Source organism: Corythoichthys intestinalis, chromosome 19, assembly GCF_030265065.1.
Source record: "Corythoichthys intestinalis isolate RoL2023-P3 chromosome 19, ASM3026506v1, whole genome shotgun sequence".
In the NCBI taxonomy this organism is placed as follows: domain Eukaryota; kingdom Metazoa; phylum Chordata; class Actinopteri; order Syngnathiformes; family Syngnathidae; genus Corythoichthys; species Corythoichthys intestinalis.
Window position 1 is genome coordinate 35,223,192 of NC_080413.1, and position 20,094 is coordinate 35,243,285.

Consider the following 20,094-nt stretch of genomic DNA (forward strand, 5'->3'; position numbering starts at 1 on the left):
AATCAGCATTAGAAAATAGCTTAGTTTGAGCAATTTTCCAATTTCTGATGAAAAAACGGAGAAATTGAGCTTTTTGTGAAAGCATACATTTCAAACATAACTTTGGCTTATACACAGCTTATTTTTTGCTTTAGTTACATCCCAAACTTCTGAATAATGTTTTCCTTTTACAAAATAAGATAAACAACAAGACAAATAGAGCTTTTGATCGCAAAGTAACAATATATTTACACATAACTAAACTATTGAACTGTTGAACTATTTGCGCACATAACAACGGGGAAGGCTCTCGGCTTCTCCTGTGGCTAATCAGATGAGTCCGGATCAAGATCGGTCTCACTTTTTTCATCATCTTCATCGTTGGTTTCAACCTTGGGCTAAGGAGTAACGGAACGTTAGCTCCGCAGAAGGCGTGTGGAACCTGACGCTGTTGTGGACGTCACCGTCTGTCTCATCAAGATAGATTTTTTTTTTTTTAATCCTTTTTCGACGATGGTTTCGTTTTCTTCTCGAAACACTCCTCCAGTGTTGTTTGCCTTATTTTCCCGACCGTTCTCACGCGTCTTCACAATATCCCTCCAACTTCCGTTTCCTGACTATTTTTCTTCACTTCCTTTCGTAGCCCGAAATGAGTTCTTACCAAATGCGATACTGACCCCCAGTGGCCAGTTTTATTGCTTTAAAATGGGTTTTGAGATTTGTGCACTATATTTTAGATAGATCGGAACCTATAGATGCCTCTTGTCAAAAAACGCAAAAGACGTATTAATACGTTTTTGGGACACTGAAGCAATTAAAAATAGAACACATTTATACGTTTTTGGGAGAAAATGAGTGAATTTTGTTGTGCTTTCACTAAATGATACTGTAAATCAGAAAGAGTGACTGTGAGGTCTGTGTACCTTTCATTCTTCCTTCTAATGTTGGAAAACAAATAAGGGAAAATGAGCCCAATTCCGATTTTGTTTTTATGTGGTTCACAAAAAATGAGAAATTAATTGTCTCCTGTTTCCCGGTAAAACACTGATTCAATCACGGAAAACTAGCCCTGATCCGTTTTCCATTAATTGTTTATTGAACTGAAGTGGAAAAACAAAATCGCCTAATATTTGTTTTCCACCAAGTTCGCTTTTACAAGAAGCCATGACCTGGAAGACGATGTTCTTCTCCTTCTTATAAATACAGTGCTGGCCAAAAGTATTGGCACCCCTGCAATTCTGTCAGATAATGCTCAATTTCTCCCAGAAAATTATTTAAATTACAAATTCTTTGGTAGTAATATCTTCATTTATTTCCCTGCAATGAAAAAACACAAAAGAGAATGAGAAAAAAAAAATCATTATCATTTTACACAAAACTCCAAAAATGGACTGGACAAAAGTATTGGCATCCTTTGAGAAATTGTGATGCTTCTCCAATTTGTGAAATTAACAGCATATGTTACTTACCTGTGGCACATAACAGGTGGTGGCAATAACTAAATCACACTTGCAGCCAGTTAAAATGGATTAAAGTTGATTCAACCTCTGTCCTGTTTCCTTGTGTTTTCCACATTGAGCATGGAGAAAAGAAAGACAAAAGAACTGTCTGAGGACCTGAGAAATAAAATTGTGAGGAAGCATGGGCAATCTCAAGGTCCACATCCATCCAAATCCAAAGACCTGAATGTCTACAGTGTCATCAATAAGTTTAAAGCCCATGGCCCTGTGGCTAACTTCCCTAGGCATGGACGGAAAACAAAATTGACGAGAGATTTCAACGAAAAATTGTGCGGACGGTGGATAAAGAACCTTGACTAACATCCAGACAACGGTACAACAGTGTCAACCCGTATTATCCGTCGGCGTCTGAATGAAAAGGAGCTCTATGGTAGGATACCGAGGAACACCCCACTTCTGACCCAGAGACATTAAAAAGCCAGGCTGGAGTTTGCCAAAACTTACCTGAGAAAGCCAAAAACGTTTTGGAAGAATGTTCTCTGGTCAGATGAGACAAAAGTAGAGCTTTTTGGGAAAAGGCATCACATAAAGTTTACAGGAAAAGAAACGAGGCCTTCAAAGAAAAGTACACAGTCCCCACAGTCAAACATGGCGGAGGTTTCCTGATGTTTTGGGGTGGCTTTGCTGCCTCTGGTACTGGACTGCTTGACCGTGTGCATAGCATTATGAAGTCTGAAGACTACCAACAAATTTTGTAGCATAATGTAGGGCCCAGTGTGAGAAAGCTGGGTCTCCCTCAGAGGTCATGGGTCTTCCAGCAAGACAATGACTAGTGACGGGATCTGTCGTTCACTTGAGGAAACAAATCCATTCCAGTTCGTTCAGTAAAAAGACTCGTTCAAACAAATCGTTCAACGAATCGTTCGCCCCCCTCACCCCCCTCCCCGCCCAAATGACTCGTTCGGTTAGTGAACGGGAAGTGACGTTGCCGAACGAATCACCAAAGACCGCTTCGCAGTATAACTGAACGGGAAGTGACATTGCTTGGTCCTTCCCTCTCTTGCACACAGACTCCTCATTGACCGCTCGTCGTAGTTTCAGAAATGAGTGACAGACCATATCATTCTGCTTTCCCAGCCTCGTCTCCCTCCCGCTGCTGCAAAAGCGAGGGAGAACTTCCGCGTCGTCTGTCGTATTTGTATGGGATCAAAGTCAAGGCTCGTGCTTGCATTTCGATTTAGGACACGGTTAAACATTTTCTTTTTGTGGGGGGTTTGGAGTCGGGGGCGCACGGACTTTCTTTAGCATGATCTTGATCACATATACAATGCTGCTGCTACCAGCCAACGCGGCATGCTTGCTGTCACGAAAATAAAAATAAATCGAAGGTTTAATTTCTAAATATGGAATGACCAACACATCATATTTACCTCACGCTCTGTTGTGTTTTTGTTTTTATGCTCATCACTATTATTTTTGGTAACTATTGTTAAAACTAAAGTGTAAATAGCTAGTTGTCAAATGTGTTGCTCTGAAATGAAAACAATGCTACATTTTGATATTAGACAGTTTAATTGCAAGTCACTGGTATTAATCAATAAAATAATCCGGTCAGCTCCCCTGTCGTCCCCTCATCTCAGATCGTCAAATGTTGACAAGAAATGATTGTTTGCTCTTTACGATGTCGCCTTTCTCCTCCCATTAGTCTGTTAAGAAAAATGTAGACATATTGCGACATCTCCCGTGCCCGCGTGTGAAGTTTTTGGGCGCTTGAGTAGCACATGATGGATGGATGGACATAATTTGTCAAACCAACCAACACCCGACACGCTCTGACACGAAAAAAATAAATAAAACACTCGGAAAAAATGGACATGTATATAGTTTCATTGCAAATCAGTATTATGGTGATCATACTAAATATTCTTTTTTTCTGTGCACATATGAGGTAAATATCGCTGCCATGAAGCCTCCATACAATGACAGTTCTCTCCCCCCTGCACTGCCGTCACGCGACCGCAGCTCAGCTTTTGCTTACCTCGTAGCTACCCGCGAAAGTGTTTTAAACTACAGTAAATTTGATAGTATGTCGTCATATGTAGTCCCGAGTCTGTTGAGAAAAGTAGTATACTAAACCATGCTCACTAGGTTTGTGTGGGGTTTTTGTCTGTTTGAGCAGAATATGATAGGCTCTACATGAACAAATATGCGACATAGTCCTTTCCTGTCACTTTTTGACTCGTTCAATGCGTGACTGGAAAGTCGAGAGCAGCAATCTCAGTCAGGAGCCGAAGGACCGAGTCACTGAACGGGAAGTGACATAACTCAGTCTTGCCCCCCTTCCCCCGCCTGCACGCTGGCTGCTTATTGGCCACACGTGGAAGTGAGTGACGGACGCTCTGATTCTGTTTCTGCTCCCTCCCCCTGCCCGCGATGAGGCTGGCGTCTGATTGGTCGTGCGCAATGTCAGACGCTGCCGCTTGCTCAACGCCCTCCCATGCAAGTCCCGACTCCCAACTTCCTTTAAGAACTAATCAGTGCAGAAGGTGATTAGTTCGGTCTCATTCCTCCAAACAATTCGTTCAAAAAGAACAAATCGTTCACGACCGATACAACACTAACAATGACCCAAAACACACTTCAAAAGCTCTAGAAAATGGTTTGAGAGAAAGCACTGGAGACTGGAGAGCAGTTGGCCAAAGAAGAATTGTCTAAAATTCCAGCAGAGCATTGTAAGAAACTCATTGATGGATACCGGAAGCAGTTGTTCGAAGTTATTTTGTATAAAAGTATTAGGCTGATTACTTTTGTCCGGCCCATTATTGAAGTTTTGTGTAAAATGATAATGAGTTTAAAAAAAAAATCTTTCTCTTTAGTGTTTTTTCTTTGCAAGCAAAATAAATGAAGATATTACCACCAAATTTGTAATTGCAATCATTTTCTGGGAGAAATTGAGCATTATCTGACAAAATTGAAGGGGTGCCAATACTTTTGGCCAGCACTGTATTATGCGGCTGCAGCAGGGTCTCGTCTATTTATTAGAAGAAGAAGAATGTCTGCCGGGCCATGTCTCATTTAATGAATGAACGCTCATTCCATAGAGTTCATTGAGACACTATTATGGTGGAAGATTTTGGCAGCAACTTGTTGGTTCCTTTTTTTGGTTTTGTTTTAACATTGACACCATTTTAAAACGATATCTCCATTTTTGTCATTAGCATATCGATAACCTTTTGAGATGCAAAGTATAACGATATATCACCATTTCGATATTTTTCACATCTCTAGTATGAACGTTCCAATCTGTCGGTCAAGACCTACCCTTCGTATCTCTGAGAAAAAAATTGTGCAATCATCCTCGTTGGCAAAACAGACAGGTGAGTAGGAAAAACACGAGGCACGGGATGTATTCACATCGGCAATCGATAAGACCAGAAGGAAAACAGGAGAACTGTATACACAATCAAAGTGACAAGATAATGAGCAACACCTGGGCAAGATATGAAACTGAGGGAAGCTGACACACAAGGGCATGTTGACAACAGGTTCAACTCATGGGCAATCAGACATGACAAGACAGAAATTAGAAACAAGGGCCAAGTCAAGGACGAGGAGGAAAAAAAAAGCCAACATGAAGTGCTTTTTTTTTTTTTTTTTTTTTTTTTTAAATGAAAAATGTATTTTCAATAGAGTTTCTTTAAAAAAAATAAATATTGCTTCTGTGGAAGAAAATATCCTTTGAGTGCTACGAAAAAAGTCAGCGCTTACTCGACTGCAAGTCTTTTTATTCTCTCAAGTGGACATAATAATTGTGTCTATCTATCTCAAGAAGATTAACTAAAAAACTAACACAAATAATGATGAGAGGTTCTTGTTGATACGGAGAGGAGTTAATTTTGGTCAACAGATGTTGTCCTCCAATGACCCCCTTGAAATCAAGATAATCACTTCCATTGCCATAATGAAGGCTAACCGAGAGATTGGACAGACTGCCATAAACGCCACTTTTACTGATTGCAATAATGTGTAATCCGTTGTCATCGGCAGTGTTGTTAATAACGGCGTTAGAGCATAAAAGCCTTTCTAACGTGTTATTTTTTTCAGTGGTGAGCAATCTAATTAATTACCTTTTGGTCGTAACCATTACTGAGGATGTAGAGGGGCGCAATAGTAAAATTTGGTTGAATGAAGCGCGAGTTGTCTGATTTTGTCACATATCATCTGTCTCTGAAGAGCAGAACTGGAGGGAGGTGGAGGGAGGGCGTGGTGACGCTGGCGTGGTGATGATTGGCTAGGTGGGCGAATCATGGCCTGCTTCACTGCACGCTCTGTCAAACACAACAAGACGGCGATAATGCGACGGGCCAGGGAATTTCAAAGGTAGCGTTCTCAAACTTTCAATATTTAATATTGTGACTTTACGGAATATTTATTGTGTAGTAGGCCTAACATACAGTTTCAAAGATTTGCCCTGGTTAATAGTTTATATTTGTGTTCTCTTAACATAAGGATACAGTGGGGCAAATAAGTATTTAGTCAACCACTAATTGTGCAAGTTCTCCCACTTGAAAATATTAGAGAGGCCTGTAATTTGTCAACATGGGTAAACCTCAACCATGAGAGACAGAATGTTGAAAAAAAAAAAAAACAGAAAATCACATTGTTTGATTTTTAAAGAATTTATTTGCAATTCATGGTGGAAAATATGTATTTGGTCAATACCAAAATCTCAATACTTTGTTATGTACCCTTTGTTGGTACATAACATTACCAAGATTAGGTAAGATTAGGGTCTTTAGTGGGGCAAAGTGAATCTCCACTCACCATTTTGGCAGTGCTCTCTGGCATTTTATGCTCCACATTTTCAATCCTTGGTTCTTGCTCAGTAGTTGTTGTCGCTTTTGAAAAGCTCTTCGGTCCTCGGGTGGTTTTGGCTAAGCAAAGCAAATGACCGTCTAAGCTGCTAGTCACATGATCTGTTCGAAAAATTATTTTGAACCATTATAAAAATATCTTTTTTTGTTCGATTAATTCATTTTTGTTATTTGTTTTATTGCTTTACAACTTTTATAGACAGTATTTTACCAGAAAACTCTTAATTTTGAAATCATATATAGGAAAGTCAACTACTGTACATGCAGTCAAGCAGACAACCCCCCTAATACAGTCCTGTGGAATCGCTGCCCAGGTGTGAAGGGAGGGTTTCCCTCTGCATAGCTGCAATTAGCATCTTGAATATTTGCAAATCCAGGGCTCGCTTGGCTTTATCAAACAGGGAGGAACACGGAGATGGCCAGTTGCCGTGTTCTACAATATAATTGACATGGCAGCACTGAATGCATATGTGTTGTATTAGACATGCACCGGAAGGCAAGAGAGACGGGTGGACTTCTTGGTGGGTCTTGCAAAGAACTTGGCTCACTCTCATGCGGGCGCAAAGAAGACGCAGAAGGAAACATTGCTTCGACAACAACCTCCAACACCTAGCCCCAGGAAAAGGGCAAAGTGTCATATGTCACCACATAAAAAACGTTTTGTTTAATTTTTTTATTACACCTTCCTTGTACAGTAGGAAAACTGCAGCTTTTAGAATAGGTAAAAAGGTTGGCCGCCCGATTGCCCGCCTGAGCGGTCCACTGTCCAACAAAGCCAAGGCAGCCCTTCCCTGCAAACACTCCAGATGTTAATTGGAGCAATCCAACCCTGTGGTTTTGCGAGTGTGAAAGGGAATGACTGATGAGGACCTCAATGCTCACAAAAGATATGCTGATTAGGGTCAGATGACCCTTCTGTAGATACAAAAGGGATTTGTATCAACTCATCCACCCTTTGTAGTTCTAGTTTCTTCTTGTATGCTTCAAACATTTAATATTAATCTTTATTTTTTTTCTTATTTATTTTTTTGTCTTTATTAATCTTTGATTTGAAATATGTTATGGAATGTAGAATGTAATAACATGTAGAACATGAAAAGGAACGTCATTTTGCTGATTACTATTACAATGAGGTAACTGAGTTACTAACTCAAATACTTTTTGGGAGAAGTAATTTGCAACTGTTACAAAATACTTTTTGCAAACACTGGTCATAGGGCAGAATGATGTGATACTTGCTGGCACATAAAATAAGGTAAAATTAAAACCAAATAACAGGAGGAGGATAGAACTAAAGAGCTTTGTGGCACAGATTATTTTATGCCAATTTAAGGAACAAGAAGAAAAACTTCAGTGATGACAATGTCATGGAATTTAAAATAAGCTTGATACTTGAAACTTTGCTTTACTCAGTAAACGAAAGGCCAAAAGTTCATTTAATAAAAAACAAGAGCTGAGTATGAGTGTCATGTGGCTCATGGGAAAATAAACAGATTTGAATATTGATATATATGATGTTATCTTTCGATTGTTTTTGCGCATGACTTACAAGGAACAGTTTTCAAAATTCTTAAATATCAAATGTTACATTCAGTTCAGAACCTTGGTGGAAGCTGCTTACTTAGGAATTCATTTGACGTTTGAAATACTTTTAGCTGACTGCTGCACCCAGTGTCGGCCACTGCTGCACGATACACCGCTTGTCGGTGAAGCCTTAATTCATTAACTTGCTGGCTAGAAAATGAATGAAGTTAAAGCTGCGCTAAAGTGCAACTTTGGGTGAAACAGCACTCTGCCCTTATGCAGTGGGGAATGGTCTACTGATGCCAGCGCTCTGTTTATGTCATCAATTCTGTTATTTGAAATTATTTAAGCCATCCCTCTTTTCTAGAATACAGCAGTAATAATGTAACTATAAACATGTAAAATACTATAATAATTACAACTCATAAAAATACTAATCTTATTTTCCATACTTTTACTCTTTACCCTTTTTCTGCCTCCCTTTTCTCATGCATATTACATTATTATCCTTGTTTAAACACTATTACACGTCTTTCCAATGTTTTTTCTTATTTCTCCTTTTCTGTGTTTGTCACCCTCTCTTTTCTGTTACATCCTTTATTCCACTACCCCTGTCCTTTAGTGACAGGAAAGCCCTTTTTTGTTGTTTCTAGTTTCTCCCACCGTTGGTTGTTTGGTTGGGAGGGCTGTCAGTTCTATGGCTGGGCAGGCTTTTTCTTCGGCTGTGGGAGCCTCACCACTATGACTATGGTCAGCCTGGACAGATACCTCAAGATCTGCCATCTAAGTTACGGTACGTTTCTATAAATTGTTATTTTTTTGCCCACAATGGATGAACTTAAAGGAGCAATTGGTGGTCAAAAATGGTACTGCAACCACAATTAAAATATTGAAGCGCACAATGTCAGATAAGTAAACGCACAAACACACTTGTAGAACAAGTACACACAATTGTTGTACAAGTAAACTCACCTGTAATGCAAGTACACGCAAATACATGTACTTGTAATGCAAGTACATACAAGTACATGTACTTTTAGTGCAAGTACACGCAGGTACACGTACTTGTAGTGCAAGTACACGTACTTGTAGTACAATTACACGCACGTACACATACTTGTAGTGCAAGTACACGCAAGTACACACACTTGTAGTGCAAATACACACACTTGTAGTGCAAGTACACACACTTGTAATGCAAGTACACATACTTGTAGTGTAAGTATATGAACTTGTAGTGCAAGTACATGCAAGCACACGCACAATTGTAGTACAAATACATGCACTTGTAGTACAAGTACACACAAGCACATGCATACGTACTCGTATAGTGCAAGTACACGCAAGTACACGTACTTGTGGTGCAAGTACACGCAAGTACACACACTTGTAGTGCAAGTACTCACAAACACACACTTGTAGTACAAGTACACACAATTGTAGTACAAGTAAATGCACTTGTAGCACAAGTACACGCAAGCACATGCACACGTACTCGTATAGTGCAAGTACACGCAAGTACACGCACTTGTAGCACAAGTACACGCAAGTACAAGTAGTACAAGTAAATGCACTTGTAATGCAAGTACATGCAAATACATGTACTTTTAGTGCAAGTACACGCAGGTACACGTACTTGTAGTGCAAGTACATGTACTTGTAGTACAATTACATGCACGTACACGTACTTGTAGTGCAAGTACACACAAGTGCACACACTTGTAGTGCAAGTACACGCACTTGTAATGCAAGTACACGTACTTGTAGTGCAAGTATATGCACTTGTAGTGCAAGCACATGCAAGCACATGCACACTTGTAGTACAAATACATGCACTTATAGTACAAGTACACGCAATCACATGCACACGTACTCGTATAGTGCAAGTACACGCAAGTACACGCACTTGTAGTGCAAGTACTCGCAAACACACACTTGTAGTACAAGTACACACACTTGTAGTACAAGTACACACAACTGTAGTACAAGTAAATGCACTTGTAATGCAAGTACATGCAAGTACATGTACTTGTAGTGCAAGTACATGCAGGTACACATACTTGTAGTGCAAGTACACGTACTTGTAGTACAAGTACACACAAATACACGCACTCGTATTGCAAGTACATGCAAGTACACACACTTGTAGTGCAATTACACGCACTTGTAGTGAAAGTACACGCAAGTACACACACTTGTAGTGCAAGTACATGTAAGCACAGGCGCTTGAAGGGTAAGTACACGCAAGCACACGCATACTTGTATTACAAGTATACGCAAGCACACGAACACTTGTCGTACAAATACACGCACTTGTAGTACAAGTACACACAAGCACACGCACGCGTACTCGTATAGTGCAAGTACACGCAAGTACACACACTTGTAGTGCAAGTACACACAGTTGTAGTACAAGTAAATGCACTTGAAACGCAAGTACATGCAAGTACATGTACTTTTAGTGCAAGTACACGCAGGTACACGTACTTGTAGTGCAAGTACACATACTTGTAGTACAATTACATGCACGTACACGTACTTGTAGTGCAAGTACATGTAAGTACACACACTTGTAGTGCCAGTACACGCACTTGTAATGCAGGTACACGTACTTGTAGTGCAAGTATATGCACTTGTAGTGCAAGTACATGCAAGCACACGCACACTTGTAGTACAAATACATGCACTTGTAGTACAAGTACACTTAAGCACATGCACATGTACTCGTATAGTGCAAGTACACGCAAGTACACGCACTTGTAGTGCAAGTACAGGCAAGTACACGCACTTGTAGTGCAAGTACTCGCAAACACACACTTGTAGTACAAGTACACACAATTGTAGTAAAAGTAAATGCACTTGTAATGCAAGTACATGCAAGTACATGTACTTGTAGTGCAAGTACATGCAGGTACACATACTTGTAGTGCAAGTACACGTACTTGTAGTACAATTACACACAAATACACGCACTCGTAGTGCAAGTACACACAAGTACACACACTTGCAGTGCAAGTACATGCATTTGTAGTGCAAGTACATGCAAGTACACACACTTGTAGTGCAAGTACATGCAAGCACAGGCGCTTGAACTGTAAGTACACGCAAGCACATGCATACTTGTATTACAAGTATACGCAAGCACACAAACACTTGTTGTACAAATACACGCACTTGTAGTACACACAAGCACATGCACGCGTACTCGTATAGTGCAAGTACACACAAGTACACACACTTGTAGTGCAAGTACTCGCAAACACACACTTGTAGCACAAGTACACACGATTGTAGTACAAGTAAATGCACTTGTAATGCAAGTACAACCAAGTACATGTACTTGTACTGCAAGTACATGCAAGTACACATTCTTGTAGTGCAAGCACATGCACTTGCAGTACAAGTACACACAAGCACAAGCACACGCACACGTACTGGTATAGTGCTTAATAAGTACTTTGTACACGCACTTGTAATGCAAGTAAACGTACTTGTAGTGCAAGTACACACAAGCACACGCACACATAGTACAAGTTCACACAATCACACGCACACGTACTGTATAGTGCAAGTATAAGCAAGTACGCTCATTTGTTTTACAAGTACACGCAAGTACATGACCTTGTAGTGCAAGTACACGCATGCACACATGCTTGTAGTGCAAGTACACACCATTGTAGTACAAGTAAACGCACTTGTTGTGCAGGTACACGCAAGTACATGTACTTGTAGTGTAGGTACACGCAAGTACACGTACTTGTCGTGCAAGTACACACAAGCACATGCACACATACTGGTATAGTGCAAGTACACGCACTTGTAATGCAAGTGCACGTACTTGTAGTATAAGTACACGTAAGCACACACACCTGTAGTACAAGTACACACAAGCACACACACACACCTACTAGTACAGTGCAAGGACATGCACTTGTACTGGAAATACACACAAACACACACTTGTAGTTCAAGTACTCGCAAGTACACGTACTTGTAGTACAAGTACACACAAGCGCACGCACACACACGTACTGGTATAGTGCATGTACACGCACTTGAAATGCAAGTAGACGCAAACACACATACATGTAGTACAAGTACATACAAGCACACACACTTCTAGTACAAGTACACACTATTGTAGTACAAGTTCATGCAAGTAAACAAAGTATTATAACAAGTACCTGCACTTGTAGTACAATACACATACTTCTAGTAGTACAATTAAACATACTAGTAGTACAAGTGCACAACATACTGTAGATGCATATCATTGTCATATTTCTGCTACCTTAGTTTCTGAAGACTACAGAGCTCAGGCAACCTAGACAAAGACAAAAAAACTTATCTCGTAATTTGCTGATTGGTGGAGGGCGGCACATCATCATAAACACAGAATCAAAACAATAACAACTAAAATGGGCTGAGTACCGATTTTTAAAATGGGAAAATTTTGGCTTAACCATTGAGAGCTGTATTAGAAGCATTTCCAAAAAATGTTTTTTAATGTCTATTTATATATTTGGGCCATTTAATGAAAAATTAAAGTGCAAATCTTACATATTGCTCCTTTAATAATATCATTAATACCTTTGCTGTGACCCATTATTCCTCACAATATTTTTTTAATCTATAGGGACATGGTTAAAGCGACATCACGCCTTCCTCTGCTTGGTCTTTGTGTGGATGTATGCAGCCTTTTGGGCCACTATGCCCATTGTGGGCTGGGGAAGCTACGCCCCAGAGCCTTTTGGGACCTCCTGCACTCTGAATTGGTGGCTGGCGCAATCTTCTGTATCTGGCCAAAGCTTTGTAATGTCTATCCTTTTCTTCTGTCTTGTCCTTCCGACTGGTATTATGGTCTTCTCTTATGTGAGGATTATCTTTAAAGTGAAGTCTTCTGCAAAAGAAATCTCACACTTTGATGCCCGAGTCAATAACAGCCAAAACCTTGAGATAAAACTAACAAAGGTTTGTGAAAGAATCATTTTTGTCACTGTAGGAATGAGCTACATGATGACTAAATGACTCGTATCTGTTCACACTTAGGTAGCAATGCTAATCTGCGCAGGATTTTTAATAGCCTGGATCCCGTATGCAGTTGTGTCGGTGGTGTCTGCGTTTGGGGAGCCAGACTCAGTGCCCATACCAGTGTCTGTCATCCCTACTCTGCTCGCCAAATCCTCAGCGATGTACAACCCAATTATCTACCAGTTGGTGGACTTGAAGAATTCCTGTTCACCCTCTTGCTGGAAGGTCCTGGAGAAACGCAGGCATTTTCGAAAGTCAAGGTAAGGCAGTGTGTTTGGATTTTGTTATCTCATGTAAACAGTATTTGCCCCTGTGTCTGGTAGAATGATCATCAAGATTGATTTGATGTTAGAGTTGCCATTTTCTAACAGACAGGGAGTTGTTGCTGCAGCTGTTGAAACAACTTCATATTTTAAGCACGTTTCAGGCTGGGAAATAGTGGTAATAGATGTAATAGTTTCTTATCTTAAATACATTTCTGGGCTAGTCTGTGTTTTAATATAAAAACACATGAATTGTGCATTGTTATAAGGCAAAGGGTGCTAGAGCACCTTGAGATTACCCTTCTAATAATACTTCTTTTAACGTTGAGTAGATAATCGAGTTGTCCTGGTCACATATTTTTCACCCAAGTTCGAGTCCGAGTCACCTGATTTTGAGGATCTGTTGATACAGTGTACTGATCCGATACCATGGCAATTTATTAATTATATGAATAATTATAAAACATTTTGTTTTGATAATATCCTTGTCCTTCTTGATTATTTAATTGCCTAGTAGCCTTTAAAAAAGCTCTAAAAACACAATATTTTTCCATCCGATTCCGATTTTCTTAAAATGTCGCGTAATACAAAACATTTTTTTTTTTTTTGTTTGGCGATATTCTTGCACATCTTAATTTGTTGCTTAAAAAAAAAATTCTTAAAAACCCCATCTTTTTCACCTGATTCCGATCCTCTAAAAAGGACGTGATCAGGCCCGATTTCCGATCACGTAATCGTATCTGGGACATACCTAATCATTATACGTCTAGATTATACAGTTGCTTGCAGCACTGAACTAAATTTATTTGAACTGGCAAAGCTGGCATTGAGTGATGATGTTTCAGTGCCATTGACGATAGACATCCAATCGAATTTGACCTCCAGTCAAAATAGAGTACACGTCTATCGCCGTCAATAACAGTCAACGAGTTAATACTTTAAAATTAAATGCCGTAATTTTCTAGCCTGGCTCTGCCAGACTATTCTCCCTGTATTTTTCAAACACTGAGAGAAATAGTCTGGAACCCCTCCCATTAACGGCCTTTTCGAGCAGATACAAAATCAATCGACAAATCAGATTCGTTTATTTGCGTCACGTGTTCTTCACAAGCAACGTCACTCTTGCGCGTCGACAGTCGTCCCTTCAGCAACACAGACGGTGAACGGCAGAGCTGAGAATATGTTCCAATCCACGGTAAAATCAGTTTTAAATGACCAAAAACACATCGACACGAGTCACTGACAACAATCTGTCTCGCGCTAGCCATGTCGAATAAACTCCGCTCTCTTCGTATGTTTACTTCCGCGCGCAAGTCCGTCATCCTGAAGTCGCCATTTTTCTAACGTCACGTCTGCCCGTCGCTGATTGGTCCACTCCGCTGTCTGTATGCTGTGGCTTGCTCCGCCCTGGAAATTGTTTCCGTGGGAAGGGTGGCCAGACTCAATAGCTGGAACAGCGTTGAGTCTGGTGTACCAGGCTAGTAATTTTCGGTGTAAGTGTATTGATACTGATATGTGATATGATACGATATTTTAGTACTCAGTTATCTATTTCTTTTTTTAATTTTTTTTTTTTTTTTTTTAATTTTAATTCAGTTCAGTTATCTATTTCTATTGGGCTACCACAGGTTAAGAGAATTTTGTTGTCATGGGGTAATTTGATTCTGCACGATTCTTGGTAGTCGTGTAGGATATTTTTGCATTTTCCTTGTTAACTCATTAGCTGCCATTGACTGTGCTTGACGTCCAAACCTATTTGAAGTAGGAGGGCATGAACATTCATTCGCTGCCACCCTCCCACTTCATATGAATTGGACGTCTACTAATCATAAATTCTTTTAAAGAGTTTTAATTTTTCATGAGCCACTAGACTGGACATCTAGCATTGTCCAATGGCACTGAAAGAGTTCCCCAAAAAATATACAGTATATATTTTTCTTTATGTAGTATCGAAAATGATATATAGTATTTTTTTGAGTAGAGATATTAAGTTGAAGATACAGGTAGTCCCCGGGTTACGATGTACTCTACTTACACGATTTCGACTTCACGACGCCCGGAGTCTTTTCCGCCATTTTGTCTCCAGTCATTTTTTTAAATTTTTTTTTTAGTCACTTAAACAGCACCTTATTGTACCGTACAGTATCTTTATTTTTTATTTTACTTTTTTACTAGTAATTTGAAGTGTTCTGTCCTCACTAAACGTGAAGTTGTCCAGCTTAAAGAATAAAAGATTTGATACAAAACAATCGGTGTTCAGACGTCCATCGTCAAACGACAATAGGTAGATGTAGTAGATTAAATTAGCCTAATTTGCCTAACAAAAGTACGCTAGCTTAAATGCTACAAATGCTAACATATTTACAATCCTCATAGCAAATAGCTCACGTGTAACTTCAAAAACTGTAGCTGTAAACTTAATTACAGATGCATACACAAACATACAGTGTTATGAAAAACTATCTGAACCTTTTGGAATTTCTCACATTTCTGCATAAAATCACCTTCAAATCTGATCTGATCTTTGTCAAAATTACACAGATGAAAAAGTGGTGTATGCTTTAACTAAACCCACCCAAACATTGACAGGTTTTCATATTTTAATGAGGATAGTATGCAAACAGTGACAGAAGACGGAAAATAATTAAGTGAACCATCACATTTAATATTTTGTGCCCCCCCTCCTTTGGCAGCAATAACTTCAACCAGATGCTTCCTAGAGCTGCAGATATGTCTGGCACATCGATCAGGACTAATCTTGGCCCATTCTTCTCTACAAAACTGCTGTAGTTCAGTCATATTCCTGGGATGTCTGGCATTAATCGCTGTCTTTAGGTTATGCCACAGCATCTCAATGGGGTTCAAGTCTGGACTTCGACTTGGACACTCCAGAACGTGTATTTTGTTCTTCTGAAACCATTCTGAAATTTATTTACTTCTGTGTTTTGAAGCATGCGTACTGTTTTTAGCTTGAACTGTCTGACAGACGGCCTCAGGTTTTCCTGCAAAACATCCTGATTTGAATTCATTCTTCCATTAATGATTGCAAGTTGTCCAGGCCCTGAGGCAGCAAAACAGCCCCAAATCATGATGCTCCCTCCACCATGCTTCACAGTGGGGATGAGGTGTTGATGTTGGTGAGCTGTTCCATTTTCCCTCCACGCATGACGTTGTGTGTTACTCCCAAATAATTCAACTTTGGTTTAATCAGTCCACAAAATATTTTGCCAAAACTTCTGTGGAGTGTCCAAGTGCCTTTTTGCGAACATTAAACGAACAACGTTTTTTAGTCAGCAGTGGCTTCCTCCGTGGAGTCCTCCCATGAACACCATTCATGGCCATAGTTTCACATATTTGTTGATGTGTGCACAGAGATATCGGACTGCGCCAGTGATTTCTGTAAGTCTTTAGCAGACACTCTTGGGTTCTTTTTTACCTCTGAGTATTCTGCGCTGAACTCTTGGTGTCATCTTTGGTGGACAGCCACTCCTTGGGAGAGAAGCAACAGTGCCAAATTCTCTCCATTTGTGGACAACTTCTCTGACTGTCGATTGATGAACATCCTGACTTTTCGAGATGGCTTTGTATCATTTCCCAGCTTTATACAAATTCACAATCCTTGATCGCAGGTCAAGACAATTTTTGTCAGGTGTGTGTTTTATAGTGGGCATGGCAGCTTTAAACTACTCATCAGTGATTGGGCACACACCTGACTTAAATTGTTTGGTAAAAATTGGTTTAAATTGCTCTTTAAGTTTCCTTAGGCGGTGTGTTCACTTACTTATTTTTCCCCCTTCTGTCATTGTTTGCATGCTATTCTCATTAAAATATGAAAACGTATAAATGTTTGGGTGGTTTTAGTTAAAGCAGACACTTATTTTACATATATGTGTATTTTGACAAAGATCAGATCATATTTGATGGTGATTTAATGCAGAAATGTGAGAAATTCCAAAAGGTTCAGACACTTTTTCACACCACCGTATACAGTATTAGCTGAAACATCTACAGCCTAATGTGGGCAAGAACCAGAGTGCAGCTGTCCTTTATCCATGTCAGATGAGAGTCAGCTCCTCAGTCATTGGGCGACAGTCCAGCCAGACCCAACGCTACCACCAGAGGGCAGTGTATCCTCCATCATTAAACAAAATGCAATACTTTTGGACTTTTTGGATAGTTATTTTGGGGTACTTAAAGGGTTCATTCCGACTACGCGGAAATTTGGTTTACGTCGACAGCGTAGGAATAGAACTCGTTCGTAACCCGGGGACTACTTGTATAATAGTATCGTGACAACTGTAGTCTTTAGGTGTGACTATCCCTGTGGCTTATCGTCCAGTGCGGCCTATACATGAACAAATGGTTTTCTTGTCAAATTTGGTGGGTGCGGCTTATCTTCCTGTGTGGCTTATCTATGAACGAATGCTGTTTTCGTGTCAAATTTCGTGGGTTGCGGCTTGTAGTCAGTTGCGCCATATGGTCCCAAAATTACGGTAAATACATTGTTTAAAAACTCTGTCATTTTCACCCGATTCCGATCTCCTAGAAATGATGTGATTGGGCCTGATTTCCGATGACGTGATCAGATCTGGGACGTCACTAGTAAATTCATTTACAGTATTGGCCCGAATATAAGACGGGCCTGATTATAAGACGACCCCCTCTTTTTCAAGACTCTAGTTTGAAAAAAGACGTTTTGAACCCCAAATTAATATACATACAGAAAATAATTACAGTACATTCGAAACAAATGATTATAACAATATATTTGAGAGAAAAAGCATGTTATTTTGTCTCATTCAAATCTTAATATCTGAACATTTAAATATGTAAACTAAAGTGCAATGACGAAGGCTTCTGGTTTTTGAAATGTAAATAAACCAATCTATTGTTATAAAACAACAACATTGCAATAACTGCATTAACCATCAAATTGAAGTCTAACTGTAACTGTAGTCTTGAAACAAATCTGAATAAGGAAAAACATTGCATTAAAATAATGCATACGGTTAAACTTGAGCGTAGCTGAGATCTGTCATGACAGAACATCGCTTCAATGATATCTGGCGCCATCTAGTGTCGTGAATGGGGAGAGTAGCTGAGATCTGTCATGACAGAACATCGCTTCAATGATATCTGGCGCTATCTAGCGTCGTGAATGGGTATAATGTGTAGACCGCGAATATAAAACGACCCCCTCTTTTTCAGTTTAATTTCAACGCAAAAACACCGTCTTATATTCGGGCCAATACGGTATTTCTTCTGTTGTGTTTTATTTAGAAAGTAATTTTGGTTTCTTTCAGGTTGTACACAATTTCCGGTTCGCTGAAGGACAAACGAGAAGCTAAAGAAGCTCATGTTGAAATGTGAGCGAGACAGACTGTATGAACTGCTTACGACTACTACTTGGGACAGTTTGTCTTCTACCCTGTTCTCTTTGCCCTTCACTTTGCCCATTCACATGCTGCCTATCATCTACACCTTCACTGAACCTGTGTGTACTTCTGCAACTCAGCACCTGATTCTTTTCCACCACACACACAAAAAAATATATACTCTTTCCAGAGAGGTTTAAGTGGTTGTATTGTACTGGTATTTTTTTTCCATGTAATTGCTTGACAAATATTTGCAGTGTAATATGTAGACGTACCGTCCACATTTTATTGTGACATCAGATAACTGTTTCCTTAAAAATTTTAACTGAACATCTTTTGCAATTACAGTATAATCTTACCTTTATATTTTCCTTTTACACAATGTTCCAACCTCATAGGATTTGTATGACAAACTGTTCATGAAGATAAACATTCACACGACATGGTGTCTGGTATTATCCTATTTGTTACACTTAAATCAAAGCTTGTGTGTAACCCTCAAGGCTGTCGTAACTTGCACTCCTACACATGTGGCTTTTGTGCACCATAATATTTTAAACTGCACTTAGTATTATCAGGTTGTGTAAGCATTTGAAGAGAGTGTAAATTGAACTGGTATGACCCGGTTAACATTTTATTTTTTTAATGCAGTAATTCTCTTATGAAAGCAAAACATCAGTTATTAGTGAATATATTTTTCAGTTGTAACAATAGAGATTGTGATTAATTCAGGGACACATTTTAAAATATATTTTCAAATAACCTTTCCTTTCGCAATGTAAGCAATTGTTCTTTGAATGTTTCCATTTGCTTATTTTCTTTCTTGTGTTGAAGAGTAATATAATGCAAGCATTACTAACGGGGGTTTAAAGCATCAGACTCAGGGACAAAAATTGGTAGTACCTCTAAAATTGGGATTCATTTCAGCAACATGAGGATACACATTAAAGAGTGATATATTTTTGAAAAACATTTGTAGGAGTTATAGCACAATCAGGGAAAAGAAGAAAGAGTTTTGTGAAAGATGATCGAAAAGTGGCTTTTTATTATGCAGGATTCAACACCCTTTAAGGGTTAAGTTTAACTTTGAAAGAGTGCAATTTCTTTTTTGTACACTGTAAACCCAGATGTTAGTTTAAGAAAAAAATATACTAACTTAAAAAAATATTGCGTTCATGTACCTTGTTCTTACTATTACATTAACTGTTTGTAACTCTCAGTGGGGCAAATAAGTATTTAGTCAACCACCAATTGTGCAAGTTATCCCACTTGAAAATAGTAGAGAGGTCTGTAATTGTCAACATGGGTAAACCTCAACCATGAGTGACAGAATGTGAAAAAAAAAACAGAAAATCACATTTATGTATTTACAAAGAATTTATTTGCAAATCATGGTGGAAAATAAGTATCTGGTCGATACCAAAATTTCATCTCAATACTTAACTACAATAACGGAGGCCAAACGTTTTCTGTAACTCTTCACAAGCTTTTCACACACTATTACTGATATTTTGGCCCATTCCTCCATGCAGATCTCCTCTAGAGCAGTGATGTTTTGGGCTGTTGTTGGGCAACACGGACTCTCAAC

The 20,094-nt window shown here is 39.3% G+C and overlaps 1 protein-coding gene across 2 annotated transcripts in view; it reads left to right on the plus strand.

Annotated features, from left to right (window-relative positions):
• Window positions 1–19,725, plus strand: part of opn5 (opsin 5) — a 120,730-nt gene extending 101,005 nt beyond the window's left edge. The window contains exons 1-5 of one of the 2 annotated variants that reach the window (XM_057823377.1): window positions 5,700–5,819; window positions 8,491–8,630; window positions 12,474–12,808; window positions 12,887–13,128; window positions 18,435–19,725. In XM_057823377.1, the coding sequence (XP_057679360.1) occupies window positions 5,746–5,819; window positions 8,491–8,630; window positions 12,474–12,808; window positions 12,887–13,128; window positions 18,435–18,501 (858 nt within the window). In that variant the 5' untranslated portion in view covers window positions 5,700–5,745 and the 3' untranslated portion in view covers window positions 18,502–19,725. Of the gene's footprint in view, window positions 1–5,699; window positions 5,820–8,459; window positions 8,631–12,473; window positions 12,809–12,886; window positions 13,129–18,434 lie in introns of those variants that run through there. The other variant, XM_057823376.1, reaches the window with a different exon arrangement.
• The last annotated feature ends 369 nt before the right edge of the window (window positions 19,726–20,094 follow it).